The 26,371-nt window shown below is 41.4% G+C and overlaps 2 protein-coding genes across 5 annotated transcripts in view; one reads left to right on the top strand and one right to left on the bottom strand.

Moving 5' to 3' along the window:
- Positions 1–78: 78 nt before the first annotated feature.
- On the bottom strand, positions 79–13,443 carry TRIM39 (tripartite motif containing 39). Of its 4 annotated transcripts, XM_058733230.1 has the most exons (8): positions 13,349–13,443; positions 10,886–11,345; positions 9,611–9,706; positions 4,727–4,957; positions 3,515–3,537; positions 2,813–2,928; positions 1,912–2,096; positions 79–1,613 (listed from the first exon to the last, which is right to left on the bottom strand). In XM_058733230.1, exons 2-8 carry the CDS (start codon positions 11,336–11,338, stop codon positions 1,542–1,544), a joined length of 1,176 nt encoding a protein of 391 aa, XP_058589213.1. In that variant the 5' UTR covers positions 11,339–11,345; positions 13,349–13,443; the 3' UTR covers positions 79–1,541. The 4 variants fall into 4 exon arrangements, with proteins under 4 accessions (XP_058589213.1, XP_058589210.1, XP_058589211.1 ...); XM_058733227.1 differs by having other exon boundaries at positions 79–2,096; XM_058733228.1 differs by lacking the exon at positions 13,349–13,443 and adding an exon at positions 12,648–13,280 and having other exon boundaries at positions 79–2,096.
- The window catches only part of LOC131515376 (uncharacterized), a 27,434-nt gene continuing 13,421 nt past the window's right edge, over positions 12,359–26,371 (top strand). The window contains exons 1-2 of the mRNA XM_058736132.1: positions 12,359–12,441; positions 13,056–13,568. Coding sequence (XP_058592115.1) covers positions 12,359–12,441; positions 13,056–13,568 — 596 coding nt within the window. The remainder of the gene's footprint in view (positions 12,442–13,055; positions 13,569–26,371) is intronic.

Raw genomic sequence — 26,371 nt, 5'->3', positions numbered from 1 at the left:
AAGAACATGCACTTTTAACATCAGTGATTCTTACATATCAACACAAGGCCATTGTCAAATTACCACACAACACAGAGATCACTTCAGTGGATCCTTTGTTCCATGTTATGTTTTACCAACCAAAGCATCTTGCCACAAAGAACCACAGTCAAGGCACAAAGGTAAGAGGAGAGTCTGGACAAAGTCCTGTTGAGGTGGTAGGAGGAAGTGAAACACTCAATAAACTGCAGTTTCTTGTCCCAATCTTCTGTGAATCCCTGATCACCCAAGTAGCAGATATTCCAAATCATTTTAGTTTGGTTTGGCATGCATCGCTTTAACCTTTTTTGACAACATATGTACCCTACAAGTTGTTTATTTTGGCCTAATGTTAAAATGATTTACATTCTCTGATAGGGGAAATGGCAAAAGGTGAAGGATGGCAACAAATAAGCAAGAGACTGGCTCTTGTGAACACTAGTTCCAGGCCATATGAACATAGGCTAAAGGAAGTTGCCTATGTGACACTTTACTCTACATACCCTGTCTTCTACCCTGTCCTCAGGGTGAGGAAGACTCCATTTTCCTTCTCCCTTTTTGGCTTGGACACCTTAGCCAAGTAACAAGGCTGACAACTTGGGAGCAGATACTTAGTAACATTCTTTAAGGCCAGGGCTTTGGATAGAAATACCTTTCTCTTTCCTCTAATACTTGACTGTCCTTTCCAGGTCCCCTTGGGAAAGCAGTGAAAGGGTAGACATGTCTTGAAGGGTCTCTGGCACCTCACCTCTGCAGGAGAAAGGTGACTGACCGATTCTTGGAGACAACCAACTCTAAGGAGACAGGCAATAAGCCAGCTTTGCTGAAGGCTGAGGCAGGGACTTGGGTTCTCCTCTCATTTCTTCTCACCCTCTCCTCCCCACATTCCTACCTCTGGCCAATCCTACTCATAATGGCAACTTACTCTGGGAATAGAAGACCAAAGAAACCCTGTTAGGAATCTGTTCCTTTAGCCCCTTTCCCAACTTCCTTTCTAATCTTCTTGATGCCCAATCTCTGCTCTCAAAAACAAAAAACAAACAAAAAAACTCCTTAACTTCTAGACCCACAAGAGCAACTATCATTCATCTTTATTTTAGTCTAGAGGTACACAGACCCCTCTGATCTTTCTCAACAAATAAGAACCCCTTAAAAGAACGTACAGGGGTTTCTGTTTCCTCTTCTGGTTTTGAGCAAGTCAGACCCTCTCACAGACTTTTTGTTTCTGGAAAAGCCTCTCCTTCCTTCCTAACCTATCCATGTGCAATAGAAAACCTGATGGACTTCAGGGGAGATAACCCCTGGGAACTAATTCCCCACCCTGACGGTTAGGAGAGAGACAGCTGTGTGCTCATCCCAGACCAGTCCTACATACTCCTCCATATAAACCATTCTAGAAACCAAGGTGCTTCTCCTAAACAGTGCAGGACTGGAACCAGGCAGACACGAAGACGTTCCAGCAGGTCACAGGAAGGAAGGCCCATAGCTCTTGACCCTGACTCACCCCAATTATTCCCACATCCCTACCTGTCACTCCCAATCTGTTGGGGGCCTGATTGTAAGTGGTGCAGCATTCTTCCGACCAGCACGGATGCCTGGATAGAAGAGGGGCCAAAGTTTCTCAGTAAAAGTATCAGTAAAGGTGTAGATATGAGAGCGGTCTGTGACATTGTAAAAAGACAGTGTGCCGGCCTCATAGTCTAGGAATATGCCTACCCGTTTGGGTTTCACCTTGATGTGCAAAGGGGTAAAAGGCGTGGTGGTGGCTGCATATTTGTCCCCATTCCACAGCCGCACCCGCCAGTAGCCAGTCTCAGGGAGTGGAGTCAGCTCGCCCTTTCGGCTTACGGAGTCCCGGCACACGCCCACTGCCCAGTGGGTCTTATCACCCACCTCCACCTCCCAGTAGTGTCGGCCTGAGGTGAAGCCCTCAGTAGCCAGGACACAAGGATAGAAGGTGAATCGCCGTGGTGTGTCAGGGAGATCCCGGAGTCTTGTCTCCACAAACTTGACGCTCTTACGATCTTCGGACAGGACTAGGTTAGGGTGAGCAGTCTCTGGGTCCAGGGTCACATCCGCTGGCGGGAGAAGCCAGAGTGGGGAGCTAGATGAGGATGGGAATAGCTAAATGCCCCTGCCTCACTCTCCCAGCCTGCCTTTACAAACTTGTTTCCTTAAAGGTCCCCAGAACACCATGGTTTGATTAACTTTCTCAATCCATGCTGTCACCTAAGGGAGAGGAGGGAACAACGGCTTCCCTTCTTACCCTGGCCCTAAAGTAAACAGATAATAATCTCAATTCTGCAAGGGCTGATGGTTTAGGCTCCTGCCTTATCCCTTCTTCATCCCCCTGTGACATCATCTCACTGAGTGATGAAGCACAAGTCACAGTCCAAGGGCCAGAAAGGACAGAAAATGTTAAGAAAGATACACAGCAAGACAGCAGTATGGTCCAGGGATAGGGTGACCATGTATCTGGTTTCCTGGAACAGTCCTGGTTTGTGACTATTTTCTCTGAGTAAATATTAATGGCATTCCCTCTCGTTCTCAAAAAGGGACAAGTTTAGGCATATTATTTAACTTCTATGGGTCCCTATTTAGAAAAGTGTGGGCCTAAGAGTAGATGACACCTAAGCTCTGTCACTCACAGTGAGATTGAAAGCCAGATAAAGGGGTGGGTGTGGCCATGGGCACAAAATGACAGATGGTACGACTGAAGCCCAGATAAAGTGGGACTTAAAGACTTTCTTCTCTGCTGATTTCCTCTGCTAGTTTATTTTTGGGAACAACTCACCAATTAGCTGTTTAAGGATTTTCCTTAGGGCAAAGTACTGTCGGGGGAAATTGCTGAAGTTCTTTTCCAGCTCTATGGACACTGAAGTCACCTCCATGGTCTTCACCTTCTCACATCTAGGAGGGATAGGGAGATAGGGGAAGAAAGGGCAGGGTCAGGGGAAGCTCCAGCTGAGTGAGTATGCAGATATTGTCATATTTAGGGAGAAACTAAAATTCTCCATCCTCCCATTTTCTCCCTCCTCCCTGAAGACAAGTACTCACTTACTGCTTTCTTTTGCCAATCTATGGAGAGCCATAGGGTCCCCTGGACAGAGTCTTATTTTAAGAATGAGTCTCAGAACTTTCTGGGGGTATTGCTATATTTCATGCAAATGGGTAATCACCCTCCCCACTTTCCCAACCCCTTCCTTTGTCTGTCTTGTTTGGACACATTTCCACCAATGGACAAAGGTAGCATCTGGTTCTACATTACCTTGGTTTCTTCCTTACCAAGTTAGTCCTGATGCTCAATGGGGAAATGGTAATGTACTCTTACTCCCAATGATTTGCTCTCTAACAGGCTTCATGGACACAATGAACCTTCTCCCACATCCTATCCAGACACTGTGTGACTTTCCCATCATTCTCCCCTACTCCTTACTGTACCCTTGGTTTCTAAGCCAAGACCTAACTCACTCAAAGAGATGCAAGAATCACTTACTTTTCCAGGGTACTTTTGACATCCTAGAGGGAAGGAGAAAAGAAAGCAATATTGGTCCTGGTAGTCAAGGGTCCTGAAGGCAAAAGGTTCCCCCTCCTCCCCAAAATTCTAGATCTATAAAATAGGAATAGGGCAATCTGAGGGTCAAAATGCAAAGGGAAGAGCTCCAGAGGGATCAGAGTACATCTTTCCCAATCTGATCTCTGTTTTCAACTTTTGGATAACATCAAGCTTGGTAATTTATATCATTTCCAAATGGTTTCTTGTGTGTTTGTCTTGCTCCTCAAGGACACTGGGAGCTCAATGCAAGGGACAGGGATTGTGTCTGCTCTATACTCTGTCCCCCAAGTACCAACCACACACCTGTCTCCTTGAGGATCAGTACAGACTGGTGGCATTGGAATGAATCACTTTCCTGTTGTTGTTGTTGTTGTTATCCCCATCTGGTACTGGTTAATAAACATTGATAATTGTGTGCCAATCCTGATTTTTGAATACTTGGGGTCCAGAAGACAAAGAAGACAAATCTTTGCCCCCCAAGGATTTCCCAGTTTAATGTGGAAGGCAGAACACACATACATGAAAGGACACAAGAATAAGTACCAAGTAATACATAACATGCAGATAAATGTACAATGAAGCCTCACTGATTCAAATGCTGGTAATCTGATCTCTAAAAAGAGATATGTTTCCTACAACCTTGCTAACACCATTCATCTGCTTAAAAGAACAAATTATTTCAAACATTTTAGAGTCATTATTTACATAGCAAAAGTTAATATATTATTTATACATAATTTCAAGTGTCCTTCAAACTAGGTTTCTATTTTTTTTGTTGTTGTTTTTTTTAGCACTAGGTAAATCAAGTTCCAGGACCTAAAAGTAATGGCAACTGCATTCACATAATTTTTAATGTATAGTTTTTTCACTGATTCAGACTAGATTTTCCTCCTTTCAAAGGAGTGAATTTTTTCTTTGGTACAAATTAAGCACATATTGTTCACAAGACATAAGAACACAGAAATGATTAGAAGGGGATGGGAGAAATCAGAAGAAGACTTTCTGTAGAAAAAGATCCTTTGAGTATGTCTGGAAGAAAGAACTGGATTAGAAAAGCAGAGCAGGAGGGTGAGCATCCCAGGTTGACAGAATGGCCTGTGCAAAGCTATACTGCACTTGACCTGAGAGGCTATACAGGGGCAAAGGTCGAACCTTAAGCATCTCGAAGCCCGACTGTAAGCACTTGCCCTCCACCTCAGCAGCCAAGTGGGCCAGGTCCCGGCGCTTGTCTCCAAGGTGAGCAGCATTTTCTCGGAGGCGCTGTAGAATGTCCTGTTCCTCCTCCTCCAGGCGTGAAAGCAACATCTGCTGTTCTTCATCCAGCCGCCTATGAAGCTCTTCAAATTCCTTTAAGATCTGTTGTCGGCGACACTCCACTAGTCTCTAAGAAAATAGGGAAAGCATTATACTTAACAGGGCCAGTGGGGCATAAGGGAGCCTTTCCCTACCCACCATGTGTATGAATTAACAGATTTCCAGTGTCATTGCAAATAGTCTAACAGGACACTCATGTTTCTCTCCATTGAAATCTCCTTCTCTAAGTAATGGCTCCATCCCCATTATCACCCCCTACTGGTGACTTGGGAGTGAAGACTACTGGGGAGATGAAAAAAAAATCAGTGTTTAAAAAAATTTTAATTTTAGGGGTGCCTGAGTGGCTCAGTCAGTTAAGCGTCCAACTCTTGACTTCAGCTCAGGTCATGATCTCATGGTTCATGAGTTCAAGCCCCACATAGGGCTCTGTGGCAGCAACACAGAGCCTGCTTGGGATTCTGTCCCCTGCTTTCTGTCCCTCCCCTGCTTGCTCTCTGTCTTTCTCTCAAATAAAAATAAACTTTAAAAAAATTATTTGAAAAAATATTTAATTTTCTTTATTAAATTAACTTCTAAAAAAGCTATACTTCTATGGTTTGGTGAAAAAAATGCAAGATATAAGAACTCAATAATATAGAGACATCTATTTTATTATGGATACAAGATATTTTTGCTAGTTCCAATGCTAAAGTTATAGCTAATGAAATTTATCAAGAAAAGGAAAATAATAAATACTGGGAAGTTGGAGACCAGATGATCATCATTTGTATATTGCTAGACATCTACCCACTAAAAACCAGAGACCAACTGGAAAAGTATCAGAATCAGTAAAATTTTAGTTATGAGTTGTTACCAAATATATACAGTTGACTGTTGAACAACATGAGTTTGAACTGTGAGAGTCCACTTATACACAGAATTTTTTGGTTCAATATGGTATAGTACCATAAAGGTATTTTCTTTTCCTTACGATTTTCTCAGTAAGTTTCTTTTCTCTAGCTCACTTTATTGTGAGAATATAGTATACAATACAAACATATAAAATAGGTATTAATCACTTTTTATGTCATCACTAATGCTTCTGGTCAACAGTAGGCTTTTAAGAATTAAGTTTTTGGGGAGTTGAAAGTTATATGCCGATTTTTGACTGGACTGGGGTTGGCACCCCTAACTTTGTTGTTCAAGGGTCAACTGTATATAGATTTCAGGGAATAACATGTTAATAGTTTCAAGTCACTTCAGACAACTGACAGTTCCCATCCCAGGAATAGGTTCCAGAAATTTGTTAGTGAATTATATATTGAAATTTGACGTTTTTCTCTCAGCTACCACACAGACTTAAACCTTTAACATTCCTGAAATTTGATAATATGGGACTAAGACACCAGCCATAATACTTTCTGAGGGTTATTAGCAAGCACATCCTTCCTTCTCTACCTCCACTGCAACAAGTGATCTGCTCAGACATATTCTCCAAGTGTCATATGGCTGATGGGGAGAAATAAACCCAACAGGGAAGCAAGAGAGAAGCAGAGACTGGGACTCTGGAAGTAAAATGCAGATAGAAACTGAAAGGTAGGGCTGAGGGTGAATAGAGAGGGGCTGCAAAGCCTTACAAGCCTGGTGTTTCTGGATTTCAAGCTAATTCTCAGCAGAGGCTGGCTAGCTCCAGTTCTAGAGTTGCTGTTTCCCATTCTACTGCTGCCTTCTCAGGTACACACTGGAACAAAATATATTCTTAACACATTTACTCTGTGAAAATTAATAAAAGGAAACCTAGCTAAAATGGTCAGGTTGCCAGCAGGGGGAGCACTCACGCCCCACCCCTGGTCAATTTTTATCCCAACAGGTAGAGATGTACCTTATAGGTCCATACTACCTTACTACACCAGCAGGAGGAAGAACGGTTTTCTTTTTGCAGTCAACAAGCCCAGCCAATGATAGACTGTCACAACCTAGCCAATAAAAAGTCACTATACTCTGAACTCTGAGTTTACTCCAAGGATTTTCTTCCCAATTCCCCCCTTTCCTATATAAAAGAGTGGTCCTCTCCTTTGTTCTCTGGATTTGCCTATAGTTTTGCCTTAACTTGCTTATCCTGAATTGCAGTTCTCTGCTATTCCTGAATAAACTCAATTATGCTGATAAAATAACTGGATTTTATTTCTAAGGTTACCAACCCTTGAAATACAACCTTTTTTCCTGTTGTGTGTGTGTGTGTGTGTGTGTGTGTGTGTGTGTGTGTGTCTGTGTGTCTACATGTGTGTCTATGTTGAGAGGTGATGTATGGGTAGAATTTAGGATTAATAACTATGTTTAATAGGAAGCCAAAGGGATCTCTCTTATATAATCCCATCATTCTTCTCTTTTTTTTTCCCACTCTATAGTTGTATGGCAGTGGTTCTTAATGAAGGTGTTACTTCCCACTAGGGATATTTTAGAAACAAGGGGCATCTTTTTGTTTGCCATAATAGGGGGTACTCTGGTGGGCTGCTAGTACTCCAATGTGTGAGATGACCCTGCAACATGCACAGTCCTGCACCATTTTCTATGTTCTGCTGGATATTCAAAAACATAGGCTTAGACTTAAATGCCATTTTATACATAAACAGAGTAATTCTTACCCAATTTTAATATACCTGATTTTTTCAGAAACAGCTGAATAAAACTAAGACTGTATTTTGTTTTTCTTAGAACTTTATCAAAAGTTACTTATCATTTTGAAAAATTATGTCACTAAGAGCTAAGCTGCTTGTGGTGCTTGTCAACATGACTACGCAATTACCTGAGTCTGAATTTGTATTTGTTACATTGTTGATGGTGTCACAGAGAGATGCAAGGATAAAACTACATTGTTGTGTCTTTCAGGATAGTAATGCCCAAATATTTACATACCAGATTTTACTATAAATCACTTTCCTCTATGCTGTGTGTGTGTGTGTGTGTGTGTGTGTGTGTTTGGGCATAATAATCTCTTTTTAAAATTATGCAGATAAGTTATTTTATCTATAATTTCCACTTCAGCATGGTTAATTACAAATTATTTATTTTTAAAAGGGGCATTGGGTCTAATTCTGGAAATAGGGATGAGGGAGAGGTTTCGGAGATTTCAAATGGTTACAAAAGGAATGTTGGTGGTAGTTTCAGAGACCACTGAATTTTTAAAAATACCACAGTTCTGTTCAAGCATTTAAAAGGTTTTTAAAAATTTTTATTCCCCTCTTTATCCTTTACCTTTAAGAAGGTGATCAACAGGAACAGGAAAGTTAATGACTGGGAATAAGCTTCGTTTTCACATATTTTAAGTTTCTCAGGAGCCCTCCAAAAGAACAAAGAACTTTTTTTTAAAGTTCACCTTTGCAATCAAAATTAATTAAAATTTTAAAAGTTCAAAATCTTGTTTTATTCAAATATATAAAGGACTAAGGTAATACTTAGTAATACTTAATAATACTTGCTTTCTGTCAAAATGTTGTCATTGTTAAAAAATTAGTGTTCCTACTATTTTCAAAGTTGTGTTTAATCTCTGGTGATCCCTAAATCTCAACTCCAAAAGCGAATTATTTCTTCTGGAAGCTTTTAATGAGGTCAAATTTCTATGTTGTCTTCTTATGAATTTGCAACTGTGCTTTTTGTGCCATGTCATTATCTGTTTTCTCTACTTGACTGTAAGCTTAAGCAGGACAGGGACTGTGTGTTTGCTCATCATTGTTCCCCAGTGTCAAACACAGAATTTGGCCTATACTGGAAACTTAATACATATTTATAGATTCATGCAGAGCTAATATCCCTGATTTTGTCCCATACTGGCTATGTGATCTTGGACTAGAACTTATCCAAGTTGTTTCCTCCTGTGATAACTAGGGGTAATAATACTCACTTTACAAGAGATCTAAGTTCACCCTTGCTAAAGATGACCTTCAGGACTTCCTTCCCTTTGTCTGACAGCTCATCTAGGTCCCACTAAAACTTAACACAACCCTGTACATTTGGAATGTCATGGACACCCAATGAATTAACACACAGGACTCAATAAACAGTTATTACTGCTACTATTAGGAATTGTTCACTGTCCAATAAAATAAGACAGTTACCAAAATATCATGCTACAACTATGGTAATACATGAAAGAAGTAAAATTATATGAAAATTAAGAAAATCAATTTCTGAAGGGTCAAGAAAGGCTACATAGGAAGTGGCTTTTATCCTGCCTGAAGGACAGATAGGATCCTACAGATGTAGGGTAGACAGGGGAACAGTCTAGGAATGAACCAACATCATCTAGCATACCTGAGCTTACTTAAGAGAATGTAGTCCTAAAAGTCACTGGGCATTTTTGTGAGCTCTTGGTCAGCTGCTTCTTTCTTCCACCCCAGTGAGCCTTCCAAATTCTCCTCTCCTCAATCCCTCTAAGAAACTCCTATCCCTGCTCTCTCCCTGCCTCTCTTCCTGTTTTACAAGAAAAAAGACCAATGGGCATGAACTCCCTCAACTTGTCAGATGTAAGATATTCTGTCCATCCTTCCTTCACCTCTTACATCCTTCTCTACAATACTTAATTCATGACAAATAATTTAATGCAATGTTTAATGACAAAGAAGCCTAACAAAATACCATTGTTTTTAAGAGAACAGCAGTTTTCCAATGAATCAGAACTGGCGGATTAAATAATGTATGGTTAATTGCCTGCAAAGCAGCCCAAATGGAATCACCTGCCTTTACCTTGAGCTCTCCAGGCTTCTTCTCCTCAGAGGACTTGCAGCGGGTGATCTCCTGCAATTTCTGCTCCAGGGGCTCCAGGCACTTCTGCAGTTTTTCCTGAGGGTGGGAAGTGGGAGAAGTGGGATTTTGGGGTGGCTGGCATATCCTACATTCAGAGGTTAACCCATTAGTTTGAAACCATTTGTTTGCTTCCTGTCTATCTCACCACCTCTTGATCCCACTTCTTTCTTTGTTTGTCATTTGGGGTGTCAACTTTTGGTCCCTCCTCCTGCAACCAGTCTGTCCCCATCATCTTCCTTGCTCACCAAGAACTTTCCTCTCACTGAATCTCACAGTTGTCCAGCTGTCACCAACTCCGTGTCCTTCCCCAATCCTGTCATTTTGTTACTCAAGTGACTGCCTATTATGGTCAAAGTGACTTTCTGTATTCTGATAGCCTTCTTTAAACTTGTCCTCTCATCCAACTCTAACCACCTGCAAATAAATCCGTATTACTTACACTGTAGACTACTTTAAATCTTGCTTCCAAGATTTTATTTAACATAATTAAGCAAAATACTTGATACAGTGCTAACATATTAAAATCTTTAGTTCCTACTACTTGAACATTTACCCTGTGTCCCAGCAGTACTTAAATCAGATGCCACATTATCCATTATCTGGGAAGATGCAAACATCTTAGTCTGGTGGGGATCAGTGTAAACTGATGTTATCTATTCCCAATACCAATGGGAAAATAAGGAACATTTTGAGCAGGGGGATAGAATGAACCAGACTAGGGGCACCTGGGTGGCTCAGTTGGTTGAGTGTCCAACTTCGGCTCAGGTCATGCTCTCACGGTCTGTGGGTTTGAGTCCCGCATTGGGCTCCGTGCTGACAGCTCAGAGCCTAGAGCCTGTTTCCGATCCTGTGTCTCCCTCTCTCTCTGTCTCTCCCCAACTCTCACTTTGTCTCACTCTGTCTCTCCAAAATAAATAAATGTAAAAAAAAAAAAATGAAACCAGACTACTTTTCAGTTTTTCCTAAGTTTCATAATCTCCAAGTGGTTTCATTCATTTATATAATACATTACAACACCACACATATCCCCATGCTTGGGGATAACTGATTAGATGTACTCTGTGCCCTCTGTGTTTGTAGCTCTGAGGGGACTAGAGAGTAAAGACCAGTTATGGTCTTGCTGTTAGGAGCTTAGGATCCTTTACCCAGGGAGTCTCCCATCTTCTGCGCTCCTCCCTCATGCCCCATGTTGGCATCATGTGTGTGGTTCCCCACCTTGTACTCCTGTGTGGCATCATCCAGTGGCACGACGGTGTGGGCCCGGTGGGTGTGGGAAATTGCACATATCAAGCATACAGCCTCCTGGTCCTCATAGCAGAAAAGGCTGAGGGCCTCATGGTGCTGGGGGCAGAGGCTCTCATCTCGGATCTTCCGCTTGACAGCCTGGAGCTGCTTGGCAATTTCCACCATGCTGCCTAGCTGTCGATTAGGCCGGAGACTGCGGTAGCGAGATGTTTTTCGACAGACAGGACAAGGGAAGTCCCTCTCTAGGTCCTCCCACCAGCGGGTGATGCAAGCTTTGCAGAAGTTGTGCCCACACTCAATGATGACAGGCTCCTTCAGATACTCCAGGCAGACAGAGCAACTCGCCTCCACCTGTAAGTTCTCCAGAGCTGCAGCTGTGGAGGCTGCAGAGGCTCCAGCCTCTAACAGACTTGTTTCTGCCATTATTTAACTTAGGGATGAAAAGGGGGCAGAGAAAGAAAAATATTAGTTGGAGGTTTAATTTTTTTGTGTCCCTGGACTGGCATTTACTCCCATGATAAATCCTAACTCCAGTTAGCCCCATCTTGGTATTTTACATTTTCTCTTCCACTAGATACAACCTCTCTTTTGTTTCTCTATTTCCAAACCTTGTGACTCCCAACCATCAATCTAATTTTTTTTCCTGTTTAGCAAACTGACACCCAACCACCAATCTCTTTTGTCTTTTACCTCTGCTTTCTCTTATTAGAGGCTTCTTTCAACTCTAGCCCAGCACACTTCTTCTGATCCAGGCTCAGTACACATGTATCTTAAAAGGAGACCATTGTATCCCTACTATAGTTTTCTAATAGTGAGAAAGGATCTTGGGAAAGTGAAACGTGCCATAAAAGTCCAAGTATTAAGATTTCTTAAGTATATTTTAAAGTTTAATGTTACAGAAGAGTTTTATTACAATAGCCCCCTGGAGCATAGGCTTCTCTGCCATTGTCCTCTCTTTCAAGGGTAATAAAAGGAATATTAGGCAAGGGTAACAACCTCTTCTTTTCAGGAAAACTTGAAATTATTCTTCCCTTTATTAGAGTAGTCTAGGGGAAGTGTGTCTTCTTCTTGGAATGACATTATTCACCCAACATCTCATTTCTTTGAGTGCAGACATTTAGAACTGCTGAAAAGTGATTAATACGTGGCAACTACACTAAAGAGTATATACTTCTTGAAAGTATATACTTCTTGAAAAGAAGGCTGACAAGTCTATTCTAAATATTCAGCAGTGACTGGAGTTTTGAAATAGCTACTGATAACTAATACCTTGGATGTACTGTGCCTCCAACTAGTGGGTTCTGGAGTGGCTGGGAATTAGAGAAAGAGGCAATTAAAGTCTCCCTCAAGTTAAGGCTCAAAATGTTGGAAATGCATCAAAGAGATTTATAAAGCTGGTCCCCCACTCCTTCCTTGAAAATCACCACTTTTATCGATGAAACCATGGATTTCTCTATCCACCCTCCCTTCCCACAGAAGAAAGGAAATTTAGTAGGTCTAAGTGCTAAGAAAGAAGTGGCCATGTGGTGAGTAGGGTTAACAATGATTACTGTATATATTGTTGTTGGCATACATGAAAAGTGTTTAATTTGGAGTTGGAGCTGATAACTTATCTGGACCTGAATTCTTTCCTCAACTAGGAGAGAAGTTGAGTTAGATGATTTTTCTTTACCGAAGAGAATCCAACTAGTGAACCTGTCCCTTTTTTCTAGAAATTAGGTGGTCTCCTCACCTGGGGTAAGTTGAACTGTATGCAGAGTTAGGGACCAGGATGGATCTAGACTGGCAAAGAAGTGGTGTGAAAGAGAAATGGGGAAAAGGTTAGGGATGCATAGAGAGGACTTGGAGTTACAGCCATAGTGAGGCCTCGGGTGCCTCCAGGTTGGTAATTTCTTTCCCTCTATTCCTTGTGTCTCAGTAGAAGGGCAAACTTGAGGAACGTCCTCATTTGTTTCTACCACTGTCCGGGGTCCCACCTTGCGACCCTCTCCTGAGCGTCGTCCACAACTCATGCCCACCCTCGTCTCCATCTTCTCTCGCCAGATCTGGCGTAGGGGGATTGGAGAAGGGGAGAGGAAACGTCGTGGTTGACAGGGAGGGAGGAATGCGTGTCCAGGTGAGGAGAAGGTGTGACGTGAAGGTGGGATGCCCGCCGCTATGACGCAGCCGAGGCCCGCGGTGACGGCGTCAGAGTTTCACCCGGGGAGGCGAGCGGCAGCGGGACGGGGGAACGGCGGGGTAGCCAAGCAACGCCGGACGCGCTGACGTCGCCGGGGCGGCAAAACGTCCGCCCGGGCCCGAGGCGGGCGGAGGCAGCTGTGGTTACGTGCGGGGGGCCGGTGACGCAGTCGCGGGGCGCTGGGACGCGGCGTGCCGAGCCGGCCGGCGGGGGCAGGCCCCAGGGCCCGGGCGCGGCAGCGGGACAGCACCTACCTTCCCGGCTTCAGGTCCGGGAGTGCGGGGCGCGGAGCCGCCGGAGCGCTGCCTCCCTCCTTCCTCCTCCCCCCGCCCCCGCCCCGCAGCGCGACACACAATACTCGCCGGAAGCGGAAGCCGCGCCGAGAGGCTCGTGTCAGTGGAAGCCTTGGTGTCGGCTGGCGGCCGCCGCAAGGCCTAGCAGTGCCTGCGGAGAAGGAGAAGGAGGGGGTCAGAGGTGAGAAACAGCGGGAGGAATCAAGAGCGAGAAGGGACCCGGAGGGGCAGGTGGCCGAAATGCGGTCGTTCAGGTGACCCGAGGAATCCTCAGGAGAAAGAGGGCCGCGCATGCGCCTGGTTGAGCGCTGAAGCCCCATTGCCCGCAGGGCGCCGATGGGTGCCAGAGACCGCTGCAGTCCCACTCGGGCTGCGGGCCCCGGCTCTGGCCACGCTTGCTGGTCCCGGGTGGGTCTGGAAGCCGCTGGGGGCAGGGCAAGGGCGGTTGCGGACTTTGAGCTACACTTATCCTCTCTTCAGGCCAGTCCAGGGAGAAGGTGGCTAGCTGAGGCGGCGGCCAGTTACGTGGCGGACCTGCAAGTTTCAGCTGTCACGTCACTTCCGACTGGTTGAGTTTTAGCCTTTTAACATTACAGGATTAGGTAAATTGTCCCTGCCGTGGGCTTCAAATGCTCCTCGCATTCCTAGGCGGGCTTTAAAGACATTGTTTACCTCCCCCAGTGGAGTGGGAGCCCCGGGAGAGCTGCCATTCTGCTGCTCACCTTTCTATCTTAAGCTCTTCGCTCGCTGCCCGGCCTCTAGCAAGCGTGTGGTAAACACCTGTTAAGTGGGTGCGAGCCAAGTCCCATTTCTTTTCACTTTTCGGGCTATGACTTCCCAAAGAGCAGATGATGCTTGTGTGGGAACTCCAGACTTTTGCATTATAGCCTTCCTGCTTTCCTCTTCTGTTACTGGAAGCTTTGCACGCCTGTGACTTTGGAGGAAGACTCTGCTGATAGAGGTATGATGAGACTGGGGAGGAGGTCCTGAATAGAGGTGATGGAGCTGGGGAGGACCTAGTGCAGGGTAGAGGTGTGATGAGGCTGGGGAGGAGTCAGTGCTAGGAGTGTCTGACATTGTTCATAGAAAAGGCAGCTTGTCCCGCCTCTTCTCCCCCAACACTTGGTATGCAGAATGCTGACTGAAAGAGATGGGCAAATTTTGGTGTACCCTATAGGAGGAAATGGCCCAACGGCCTATCTTGTTCCTATGTAAGTTGTGATATTGTCTACAAACACAGTGCAAGATTTCACCTTTTACTTCAGGGGGCCAGAGACGATATACTTGCAGAAAATATCGAATGTAGGGATTTAGGATCATGCATACTACATATAATTGGTCTACTTCTCCCACCCCCTTTTTTTTTCTGGTAGCCAATGATTTGAAGAGGATTAAACTTGGGAAATTAACATTTACTTTTTTTTCTCCTTGCTGTTTGACCATTAGGAATTTTAGTGGCGGTAAAATTTAGTTTACACAACGCCTCAATTCTAAGATAGGGTAGTTTGAAAGCCACTAACTGAGGAGTTAGCCTCTTTAGCTTCACCTTGGAGGGTGGCTGGTGGTGGTGAAGTTTGGTTTTGGTTTGTTCATTTGTAACTTTTAAGGTGTTGCTAGCACTCCATTCTGGTTTTCTGTTTGTAGGTGATCAGGGATGTGGTTAGACTAAGGACATTCCCAGGAGGAAGTGCATTTCAAAGGTCTATGAAGAATGTGTTTGCCTGGAGAGTAATAGATAATTAACAAGACTTTATGCTGAATATGGAAGGAAAGGCTGGAGAATGTTTAGGTAAAAGTATAAAATCATGTAGGGCATGTAATATGACATAGAACATAGGGGTTGGCAAATCTTTCCTGTAAAGAACCAGATAAGCTGTACTTTTGGCCTCGAGGCTCATACTTTCCTCTGTCTTTGTAGTGTGAAAACAGCATTAAACAATACCAAACAAATGACCATTGCTGTGTTCCAGTAAAACTTTTTGTATGGACACTGAAAATTTAATTTCATATGTCATAAAATACATGTATTTTTTGATGGGAGTGGGGGAGCACATGTGAGGAAAGGGAAGAGGGAGGGAGAGGGAGAGAGGGAGAGAGAGGGAGGGAGAGAGGGAGAGAGAGGGAGAGGGAGAGAGAGAGAGAGAGAGAGAGAGAGAGAGAGAGAGAGAGAGAGGATCTTAAGCAGGCTCCATGCCCATCGTGAAGCCTGACATGGGGCTCGATATCATGACTGGGAGGTCATGACCTGAGCTGAAATCAAGAATCAGACTCTTAACTGACTGATCCACCCAGGTGCCCCTACTTTTCTTTTGATTTTACCCGCAGTCATTTAAAAATGTGAAAACCATTCTTAGCTTTCAGGCCATATAGACAGGTAGCAGACCATAGTTTATTGACCCCTGACATAGAACAATAATGAAGCGTACCCAGTATTTTTCAAGGGAGATTTGGGAAAGAGGGTGAACACAATGCTATGATTTTATTTCCATCGGTCTATGTAATAATACACAAAATAATAATGAAGGAAGCCTCAATCTTCCCCCACATTTGTTATTATGAGTTGTGAAACTTGGTAGGCTGAGATTTATGAATGTAGTAGGATACAAACACATTCTTTAGTCAAAGAAGTGTCTATTCCTTGTTCAGAATTGAAAGGGATTGTAGTTCAGGAGATGTGGAATAACACTGATTTGTAATGTTGATTTATACCAAGGGATTTCTACCACAGGAGTATGAAAAAATTAATTATTGTAATAAGATAAAGGGTAATTAAAAAAATATACATTTTAATACTGTTTTTATATCTGGAAAGGAGAAAAGATATCTTTTTTTTTTTTTTTCAACGTTTTTAATTTATTTTTGGGACAGAGAGAGACAGAGCATGAACGGGGGAGGGGCAGAGAGAGAGGGAGACACAGAATCGGAAACAGGCTCCAGGCTCCGAGCCATCAGCCCAGAGCCCGAAGCGGGGCTCGAACTCACGGACCGCGAGATCGTGACCTGGCTGAAGTCGGACGCTTAACCGACTGCGCCACCCAGGCGCCCCGAGAAAAGATATCTTGAAGCCACTGAGTTTTATAGAGGAAATGAGTATAGTAGTAGCACATGTAGAAAACTGGTTGAGGTCAGATATGGTAGGTTGGGGAGGGAGAGGGTTCACCTGTTCAGACATTTGAGATTCTTAGAAAAGGCAAAGCATCTAATTTTCCCTGACCACTTTTTTTTTTCAATTTCTCAAATTATGGAAAAATCACAAACACATAGAGAGTGTTCTGTTTACATTTTATACTTCATAGTGGCTGTTTTTTCTTTCCAGTTCAGTGATACAGAGAGCTATCTCATTTTTTTTCCAAGTTTGTGTTGTTACTTAATTGTGTATATGTATCATATGTATCATTTATTCAACCATTTTATTAACAGTAAAGATTTAGGGGGTTCCTGAGTGGCTCAGTCAATTGTGTCTGACTTCAGCTCAGGCCATGATGTCACAGTTTTGTGGGTTTGAGCCCTGTGTCGGGCTCTGTGCTGACAGGTCAGAGCCTGGAGCCTACTTTGGATTCTGTGTCTCCCTGTCTCTCTGCTCCTCTCCTGCTCGCACTCTGTCTCTCAAAAATAAACATTAAAAAATATTAAAAAAAAAAAAAAGAAAGAATCAAATATGGCCTTTTGTAGCAACGTGGATGGAACTGGAGAGTGTGATGCTAAGTGAAATAAGTCATACAGAGAAAGACAGATACCATATGTTTTCACTCTTATGTGGATCCTGAGAAACTTAACAGAAGTCCATGGGGGAGGGGAAGAAAAAAAAAAAGAGGTTACAGAGGGAGAGAGCCAAAGCATAAGAGACTCTTAAAAACCGAGAACAAACTGAGGGTTGATGGGGGGTGGGAGGGAGGGGAGGGTGGGTGATGGGTATTGAGGAGGGCACCTTTTGGGATGAGCACTGGGTGTTGTATGGAAACCAATTTGACAATAAATTTCATATTAAAAACAAAAAAAGAGTAGACATTTAATTTCTTTCCAAGTCTTATTAAAGGCTGTAGTGAAAATCTTATCTTGTTTTCCTCTGTTTTATTTAGGTGTATAAATAGACATATAACATTGTATTAGTTTAAGGTGTACAATGTATAATGATTTGATATATTTGCACATACATCATGCCATATTTTAGTAGGACACATTTCTGGAAGTTGGGCTGCTAGGTCCAAATGCATGGGAATATAGAATTTTAATAGAGTCCTCTAGTTTCCTTCCCATAAAGTTGCACCTGTGTATACCCACACCAGCATATTATGAAATAGTCTGTTTCTCTACAATGGAGCCAGTGCTGAAAGTTTCATATTTAAAAATTTTTGCTAATGTTTTTCATTTAAGATTTGAATGATTGTATAACAGATTTTATTCTGCAGGTGCCATACATTTTTCAACTTTTTATTGGCAGATGGGAATTTATTTAGTTTTCTTTTTTGCCTTAGTTTCCTTTTTTTTTTTTTTTTTTTTTTTTTTTTGCTGTTACACTAACAGTGTTATAGTAAATATTTTCTGAAGATATGTCCTTATAGATTTATATGTGCTAATAGATTTATTACTGAGAGAAAAGTTTCTGGGGTTGTTTTAATTAAAAAAATTTTTTTTATGTTTATTTTTGAGAGAGAGAGAGAGCATGAGCCGGGGAGGGCAGAGAGAGAGGGAGACACAGAATCTGAAGTAGGCTCCACGCTCTGAGCTGTCAGCACAGAGCCTGACGTGGAGCTCGTGGAGCTCGAGATCAGAGATCAAGACCTGAGCCGAAGGCAAACACTTAACCAACTGAGCCACCCAAGTGCCCCTGGGGTTTTAATTTTAATGGATATTGGGGTATTGTTTTTTCACAAGGGTGTTATTCCTTACATTTCCCTGGCAGCAATGTATGCGCTGGCCTCCTTTCCACATCCCCAGTAGACATAAGTATGATCTGTGTTTGTATGCTTTTCTAGTCAGTAAAGAAATGTCTTAGTTACTTGAATTGCATATCCTCTTCCTTAGTAATTTTGGGTATCTTTTTGTTATTGTTTGTTTGTCAGTGGGATTTTTCTTTGTATTTCCAATCTTTGCCCATTTTTCCTGTATGATTCTTTGTCTTTTTTATTCAATTGCTACATATATATAAAATATACGCATGACATGTTGTCTTTATTACAATATCCATCCTGACCTCCAAATTCTTATTTACTTTCCTAGATTTTAAAAAAGTTTTTATTGAAATACCAGTTAACATACAGTATAATATTAGGTTCAGGTGTATAACATAGTGATTTGACACTTCCATACATCATCCAGTGCTTATTACAAGTGCACTCCTTAATCCCTATGACCTATTTAACCCATTTCCCCCCAGCTGCCTCCCCACTGGTAACCATCAGTTTGTTCTCTATAGTTAAGAGTCTGTTTCTTGATTTGTCTCTCTGTCTCTCCCCCCACTCTCCCCTGCCCTATGTTCGTTTGTTTTGTTTCTTAAGGTCCACATATGAGTGAAATCATACAGTATCTGTCTTTCTCTGACTGACTTACTTCACTTAGCATAATACTCTCTGGCTCTATCCATGTTCTTGCAGATGGCAGGATTTCATTCTTTTTTTATGGCTGAGTAATATTCCAGTGTGTGTGTGTGTGTGTGTGTGTGTGTGTGTGTGTGTGTGTACACATCTTTATCCATTCATCGGTTGGTGGACATTTGGGTTCTTTCCATAATTTGGCTATTGTAGATAATGCTGCTATACACATTGGGGTACATATATCCCTTTGCTTAGTAATTTTAAATGGTTATTTTTAAATGTTTTTTTTTTTAATTTATTTTTTGTTTTTTAAATTTACATCCAAGTTAGCCTATAGTGCAACAATGATTTCTGGAGTAGATTCCTTAATGCCCCTTACTCATTTAGCCCATCCCCCCTCCCATAATCCCTCCAGTAACCCTCTGTTTGTTCTCCATATTTAAGAGTCTTATGTTTTGTCCCCCTCCCTGTTATATTATTTTTGCTTCCCTTCCCTTGTGCTCATCTGTTCTGTGTCTTAAAGTCCTCATATGAGTGAAGTCATATGATATTTGTCTTTCTCTGACTGACTAATTTTGCTTAGCATAATACCCTCTAGTTCCATCCACGTAGTTGCAAATGGCAAGATTTCATTCTTTTTTTTTTTTTTTAATTTTTTTTCAACGTTTTTTATTTATTTTTGGGACAGAGAGAGACAGAGCATGAACGGGGAGGGGCAGAGAGAGAGGGAGACACAGAATCGGAAACAGGCTCCAGGCTCCGGGCCATCAGCCCAGAGCCTGACGCAGGGCTCGAACTCACAGACCGCGAGATCGTGACCTGGCTGAAGTCGAACGCTTAACCGACTGCGCCACCCAGGCGCCCCTAGATTTCATTCTTTTTGATTGCTGAGTAATACTCCATTGTATATATATACCACATCTTCTTCATCCATTCACCCATCGATGGACATTTGGGCTCTTTCCATACTTTGGCTATTGTTGATGGTGCTGCTATAAACATTGGGGTGTATGTGCCCCTTTAAAACAGCATACCTGTACCCTTGGATAAATACCTAGTAGTGCAATTGCTGGGTTGTAGAGGGTTTTTTTTTTTTTAGGTTTTTATTTGTTTTGAGAGATTGAGAACGAGCAAGGGGAGAGGCAGAGAAAGAAGGGGACAGAGGATCTGAAGCAGGGTCTGTGCTGACCGCAGAGAGTCCAGTGTGGGGCTCGAACTCTGAACCGTGAGATCATGACCTGATCTGAAGTTGGATGCTTAACCAACTGAGCCACCCAGGTGCCCCAACTTCGATTAGTATTTTTGTGTTCTTTGGATAAATACTAGTGCAGTTGCTGGATCGTAGAATAGTTATATTTTTAACTTTTTGAGGAAACTCCACATTGTTTTCCAGAGTGACTGCATCAGTTTGCATTCTCACCAACAGTGCAAGAGAGTTCCCATTTCTCCACATCCTTGCCAATACCTGTTGTTTCTTGTGTTGTTGATTTTAACCATTTTGTAGTTATGATTTGTGTTTCCCTGATGATGAGTGATGTTGAGCATCTTCTCATGTGTCTCATAGCCATCTGGATGTCTCCCTTGGAAAAATGTCTATTCATGTCTTCTGCCCATTTTTTAATTGGATTATTCATTTTGGAGGGGGGGGTTTGAGTTGAGTTTTATAAGTCTTCATATATTTTGGATACTAACCCTTCATCAGATATGTTGTTTGCAATGTCTTCTATTCCGTGGGTTGCCTTTTAGTTTTGTTGACTGTTTCCTTTGCTGTATAGAAGGTTTTTATCTTGATGAGGTCCTAATGGTTCATTTTTGCTTTTGCTTCTCTTGCCTTGGGAGATGTGTCTAGTAAGAAGTTGCTACAGCCAAGGTTAAGGAAGTTACTGCCTGTGTTCTCCTCTAGGATTTTAATGGTTTCATGTCTCACATTTAGGTCTTTAATCCATTTTGAATTTATTTTTGTGTATGGTGAAAGAGAGTGGTCCAGTTTCATTTTTTGCATGTTGCTGTCCAGTTTTCCCAGCACCATTTGTTGAAGAGACTTTATCCCAATGGACTTTCCAGCTTTGTTGAAGATTAATTGACCCTGTAGTTGTGGGTTCATTTCTGCAGTTCCTATTCTGTTGAGGTATATTTCCTATAACCCTACTTTGTTGAGGGTTTTTATCATGAATGGATGTTGTACTTTGTCTCATGCTTTTCCTGCATCTATTGAAATGATCATGTAGTTCTTATCCTTTCTTTTATTAATGTGGTGCATCATGTTGATTGATTTCAGAATATTGAACCCTTGCAGCCTAGGAATAATCCCACTTGATCGTGGTGAATGATTCTTTCAATGTATTGTTGGAGTTGGTTTCCTAGTATTTAATTGAGAATTTTTGAATCCGTGTTTATCAGGGATAATGGCCTGTAGTTCTCTTTTTTAGTGGAGTCTTTGTTTTTGGTGTTAGGGTAATGCTGGCCTTATAGAACGAATTTGGAAGTTTTCCCTTTTTTCCCCTAATTTTTGGAATAGTTTGGAATAGTTGAGGTATTAACTGTTCTTTAAACGTTTGGTAGAATCCATCTGTGAAGCCATCTGGCCCTGGACTTTTATTTGTTGGGAGATTTTTTTATTACTAATTCAGTTTCTTTGCTGGCAGTCGTTCTGTTCAAGTTTTCTACTTCTTCCTGTTTCAGTTTTGGTAGTTCATATGTTCTTAGAAGGTTATCTGTTTCTTCCAGGTTATCCAGTTTGTTGGCATATAGTTTTTCATAATATTCTCTTAATAATTGTTTGTATTTCTTTGGTGTTTGAGCCTTAGTACTTTTGATCTGTAAATAGTATATAACATGAGAGTGTCATAAAGACGATTTTCTTCAAAGAAATTGTTTAAAGTTAGATTTATGATATGAAAGTTTTATTTGTAGTTTGGTATTCTTTCTAAGATACTTGTCACCTCATGTATTTACATATACTTTATTTCATTTCGAGTTAACTGTAGCATCCAAAATGCATGATGATGAAATTGCAATTTGTCTGTCTGCATTATTTCTGGAAAACAGGTTTGAATGCAAAGGCAGAACCAAAGAAGTCTAGAATGAGAGCCTCAACAAGTAGTTTATTTTATTTATTTATTTATTTATTTATTTATTTATTTATTTATTTGGATGTATGTTTTCATTTTTTTTAATATGAAATTTATTGTCAAATTGATTTCCATACAACACCCAGTGCTCATCCCAACAGGTGCCCTCCTCAATGTCCATCACCCACTTTCCCCTCCCTCCCACCCCCACATCAACCCTCAGTTTATTCTCAGTTTTTAAGAGTCTCTTATGGTTTGGCTTGCTCCCTCTCTAACTTTTTTTTTTTCCTTCCCCTCCCCCATGGTCTTCTGTTAAGTTTCTCAGGATCCACATAAGAGTGAAAACATGTGGTATCTGTCATTCTCTGTGTGACTTATTTCACTTAGCATAACACTGTCCAGTTCCAAGGGCTAGTATCCAAAATCTATAAAGAACTCACCAAACTCCACACCCGAAAAACAAATAATCCAGTGAAGAAATGGGCAGAAAACATGAACAGACACTTCTCTAAAGAAGACATCCAGATGGCCAACAGGCACATGAAAAGATGCTCAACGTCACTCCTCATCAGGGAAATACAAATCAAAACCACACTGAGATATCACCTCACACCAGTCAGAGTGGCTAAAATGAACAAATCAGGAGACTATAGATGCTGGAGAGGATGTGGAGAAACGGGAACCCTCTTGCACTGTTGTTGGGAATGCAAACTGGTGCAGCCACTCTGGAAAGCAGTGTGGAGGTTCCTCAGAAAGTTAAAAGAATTACCCTACAAGGCCACAGTAGCACTACTGGGAATTTATCCCAAGGATACAGGAGTGCTTATTTGTAAGGGCACAATTACAAATTGTCTAATATGGGGTTCTTTATAGATTTTGGATACTAACCCTTTATCCATTATGTCATTTGCAAATATCTCCTCCCATTCTGTCAGTGGCTGTTTAGTTTCATTGATTGTTTTCTTTGCTGTGTGGAAGCTTTTTATCTTGATGAGGTTCCAATCGTTCATTTTTGCTTTTATTTCCCTTCCCTTGGAGACATTTCAAGTAAGAATTTGCTGCGGTCGAGGTCTAAGAGGTTGCTGCATATTTTCTCCCATAGGATTTTGATGGTTTCCTAGTTCACATTTATTCTTTAATCCATTTTGAATTTGTTTTTGTGTATGGTGTAAGAAAGTGGTCCAGTTTCATTCTTCTGCACGTCGCTGTCCAGTTCTCCCAGCACCATTTACTAAGGAGACTGTCTTTTTTCCATTGGATATTCTTTCCTGCTTTGTCAAAGATTAGTTGGCCATACATTTGTGCGTCCATTTCTGGGTTCTCCATTCTATTCCATTCATCTGTGTGTCTGTTTTTTGTGCCAGTACCATACTGTCTTGATGATTACAGCTTTGTAATAACAGCTTGAAGTCCAAGATTGTGATGCCTCCAGCTTTGGTTTTCTTGTTCAACATTACTTTGGCTATTCAGGGTCTTTTTTGGTTCCATACAAATTTTAGGATTGTTTGTTCTAGCTCTGTGAAGAATGTGGTGCTATTTTGATTGAGATTGTATCGAATGTGTAGTTTGCTTTGGGTAGTAGAGACATTTTGACAATATTTGTTCTTCTGATCCATGATCATGGAATATTTTTTCATTTCTTTGTGTCTTTGTTTCTTTACTAAGCTTTCTACAGTTTTCAGCGAACAGATCTTGGTATTTTACGATTTTGGTGCAATAGTAAATGGGATCAATTCCCTGATATCTCTTTCTATTGTTTCATTATTGGTGTATAGAAATGCAGTTGATTTCTATACATTGATTTTATATCGTGCGACTTTGCTGAATTCGTGTATCAGCTCTAGCAGTTTTTTGGTGGAGTCTTTTGGGTTTTCCACGTAGAGTATTGCGTTATCTGCGAAGAGTGAAAGTTTGACTTCTTCTTTGCCAATTCGGATGCCTTTTATTTCTTTTTGATATCTGACTGCTGCGGCTAGGACTTCCAACACTATGATAAAAAACAATGGTGAGAGTGAACATCCCTGTTGTGTTCCTGATCTCAGGGGGAAAGCTCTCAGTTTTACCCCATTAAGGATGATATTAGCTGTGAAACTTTTATGTATGGCTTTTATGATGTTAAGTTATGTTTCTTCTATCCCAATTTTCTTGAGGCTTTTTATTAATAAAGGATGGTGTATTTTGTCAAATGCTTTTTCTGCATCTATTGACAGGATCATATGGTTTTTATCCTTTTTTCTATTAATGTGACGTATCATGTTGATTGATTTGCCAATATTGAACCAGCTCTGCAGCCCAGGAATGAATCTCACATGATCATGGTGAATAATTCTTTTAATGTACTGTTGAATTCGATCTGCTAGTATCTTGTTGAGAATTTTTGCCTCCAGGTTCATCAGGGATATTGGCCTGTAATTCTCCTTTTTAGTGGGGTCTTGGTCTGGTTTGGGAATCAAAGTAATGCTGGCTTCATAGAATGAGTCCATTTCTATTTTTTGAAACAGTTTGAGCAGAGTAGGAATTAACTCTGCTTTAAATGTCTCCAGAATTCCCCTGGGAAGCCATCTGACCCAGGACTCTTATTTGTTGGGAGATTTTTGATAACCAATTCAATTACTTCACTGGTTTGGGTCTGTTCAGATTTTCTATTTCTTTCTGTTTGAGTTTTGGTGGTGTGGGGGTGTCTAGGAATTTGCTCATTTCTTCCAGATTGTCCAGTTTGTTGGCATATAATTTTTCATAGTAATCTCTAATAATTGTTTGTGTTTCTGTTGTACTCTTTCCTCTGTCATTTGTGATTTTATCTATTTGGGTCCTCTCTCTTTTCCTTTTGAGAAGTTTGACTAGGGTTTTATTAATTTTGTTTATTTTTTTAAACACCGGCTCTTAGACTCATTGATCTGTTCTACTGGTTTTTTGGGTTCTATATTGCTTATTTCTGCTCTAATCTTTATTATTTCCCTTCTTCTGCTGGCTTTGGACTTTATTTGCTGCTCCTTTTCTAGCTCTTTTAGATCTAAGGTCAGGTTGTGTATTTGGGGCCTTTCTTGCTTCTTGAGTTAGGCCTGAAGTGCAGTGTATTTTCCTCTTAGGACTGCCTTTGCTGCATCCCAGAGGGTTTGGGCTGTCATGTTTTCATGTTCATTTGCTTCCATATATTTTAAAATGTCTTCTTTAATTTCCTGCTTGGCCCGTTCATTCTTTAGTAGGATGTTCTTTCACCTCCATGTATTTGGGGGCTTTCCAGTTTTTTTCTTGTGGTTGATTTCAAGCTTTATAGTGTTGTGATCTGAAAATATGCATGGTATAATCTCAGTCCTTTTATATTTGTTGAGGGCTGTTTTGTGACCCAGTATGTGGTCTATTTTGGAGAATGTTCCATGTGCACTCGAGAAGAATGTGTATGCTGCTGCTTTAAGATTAAAAGTTCTGAATATATCTGTTAAGTCCAGCTGGTCCAATGCGTCAGTCAGAGCTGTTGTTTCCTTATTGATTTTTTGCCCAGATGATCTGTCTATTGTTGTAAGCGGAACATTAAAGTCACCTACAATTACAGTATTATTATCAATAAGTTTGCTTATGTTTGTGAATAATTGACTTACATATTTAGCTGCTCTCATGTTGGGGGCATAAACATTTACAACTGTTAGCTGTTCTTGATGGATAGACCCCTTAATTATGATGCCCTTCTTTATCTCTTGTTAGTGTCTGTTTTAAAATCCAGGTTGTTTGATACAAGTATGGCTACTCTGGCTTTCTTTTGACATCCAGTAGCATGATGGATGGTTCTCCATCCCCTCACTTTCAATCTGCAGGTTTCCTCAGGTCTAAAATGAGTCTCTTGTAGGGGCATATAGATGGATCTTGTTTTTTATCCATTCTTATATCCTGTGTCTTTTGATTGTAGCATTTAGTCTGTTTACATTCAGTGTTTATTGAAAGATATGGATTCAGTGTCATTGTGTTATCTGTAGGTTTTGTGTTCATGGTGATGTCTCTTGTCCTTTGTAGTCTTTGTGGCTTTCCACTTAGAGTCCCCCTTAGGATCTTCTGCAGGGCTGGTTTAGTGGTGATAAACTCCTTTAGTTTTTGTTTATCTGGAAAAGCCTTTATCTCTCCTTCTATTCTGAACGTCAGCCTTGCTGGATAGAGGATTCTTGGCTGCATATTTTTCCTATTCAGCACACTGAAGATTTCCTGCCACTCCCTTCTGGCCTGCCAATTTTCAGTGGACAGGTCTGCTACTCCCCTTATGTGTCTACCCTTGTAGGTTAAGGCCCGTTCCTAGCTGCTTTCAGAATTCTCCCTTTATCTTTGTATTTTGCCAGTTTTACTATATGTCGTGGTGTTGACCTGTTTTTGTTGATTTTGAAGGGAGTTCG

The sequence above is a fragment of the Neofelis nebulosa genome, chromosome 6 (assembly GCF_028018385.1).
Source record: "Neofelis nebulosa isolate mNeoNeb1 chromosome 6, mNeoNeb1.pri, whole genome shotgun sequence".
Taxonomy (NCBI): Eukaryota; Metazoa; Chordata; class Mammalia; order Carnivora; family Felidae; genus Neofelis; species Neofelis nebulosa.
Note: the sequence above shows the minus strand (reverse complement) of the source record. Positions and strands in the feature narration are given on the sequence as shown.

Bases quoted from the DNA above. Each gene is read 5' to 3' on its own strand.
- TRIM39 (XM_058733227.1), bottom strand. From the start codon at position 11,338: ATGGCAGAAACAAGTCTGTTAGAGGCTGGAGCCTCTGCAGCCTCCACA. The intron at 3,538-4,726 runs GTTCGACCTTTG...CCTTCCCTCTAG, and splicing joins CGGGCTTCGAGATGCTTAAG to GATGTCAAAAGTACCCTGGA. The intron at 2,929-3,514 runs GTAAGTGATTCT...TATCCCTCCTAG, and splicing joins GTCAAAAGTACCCTGGAAAA to ATGTGAGAAGGTGAAGACCA.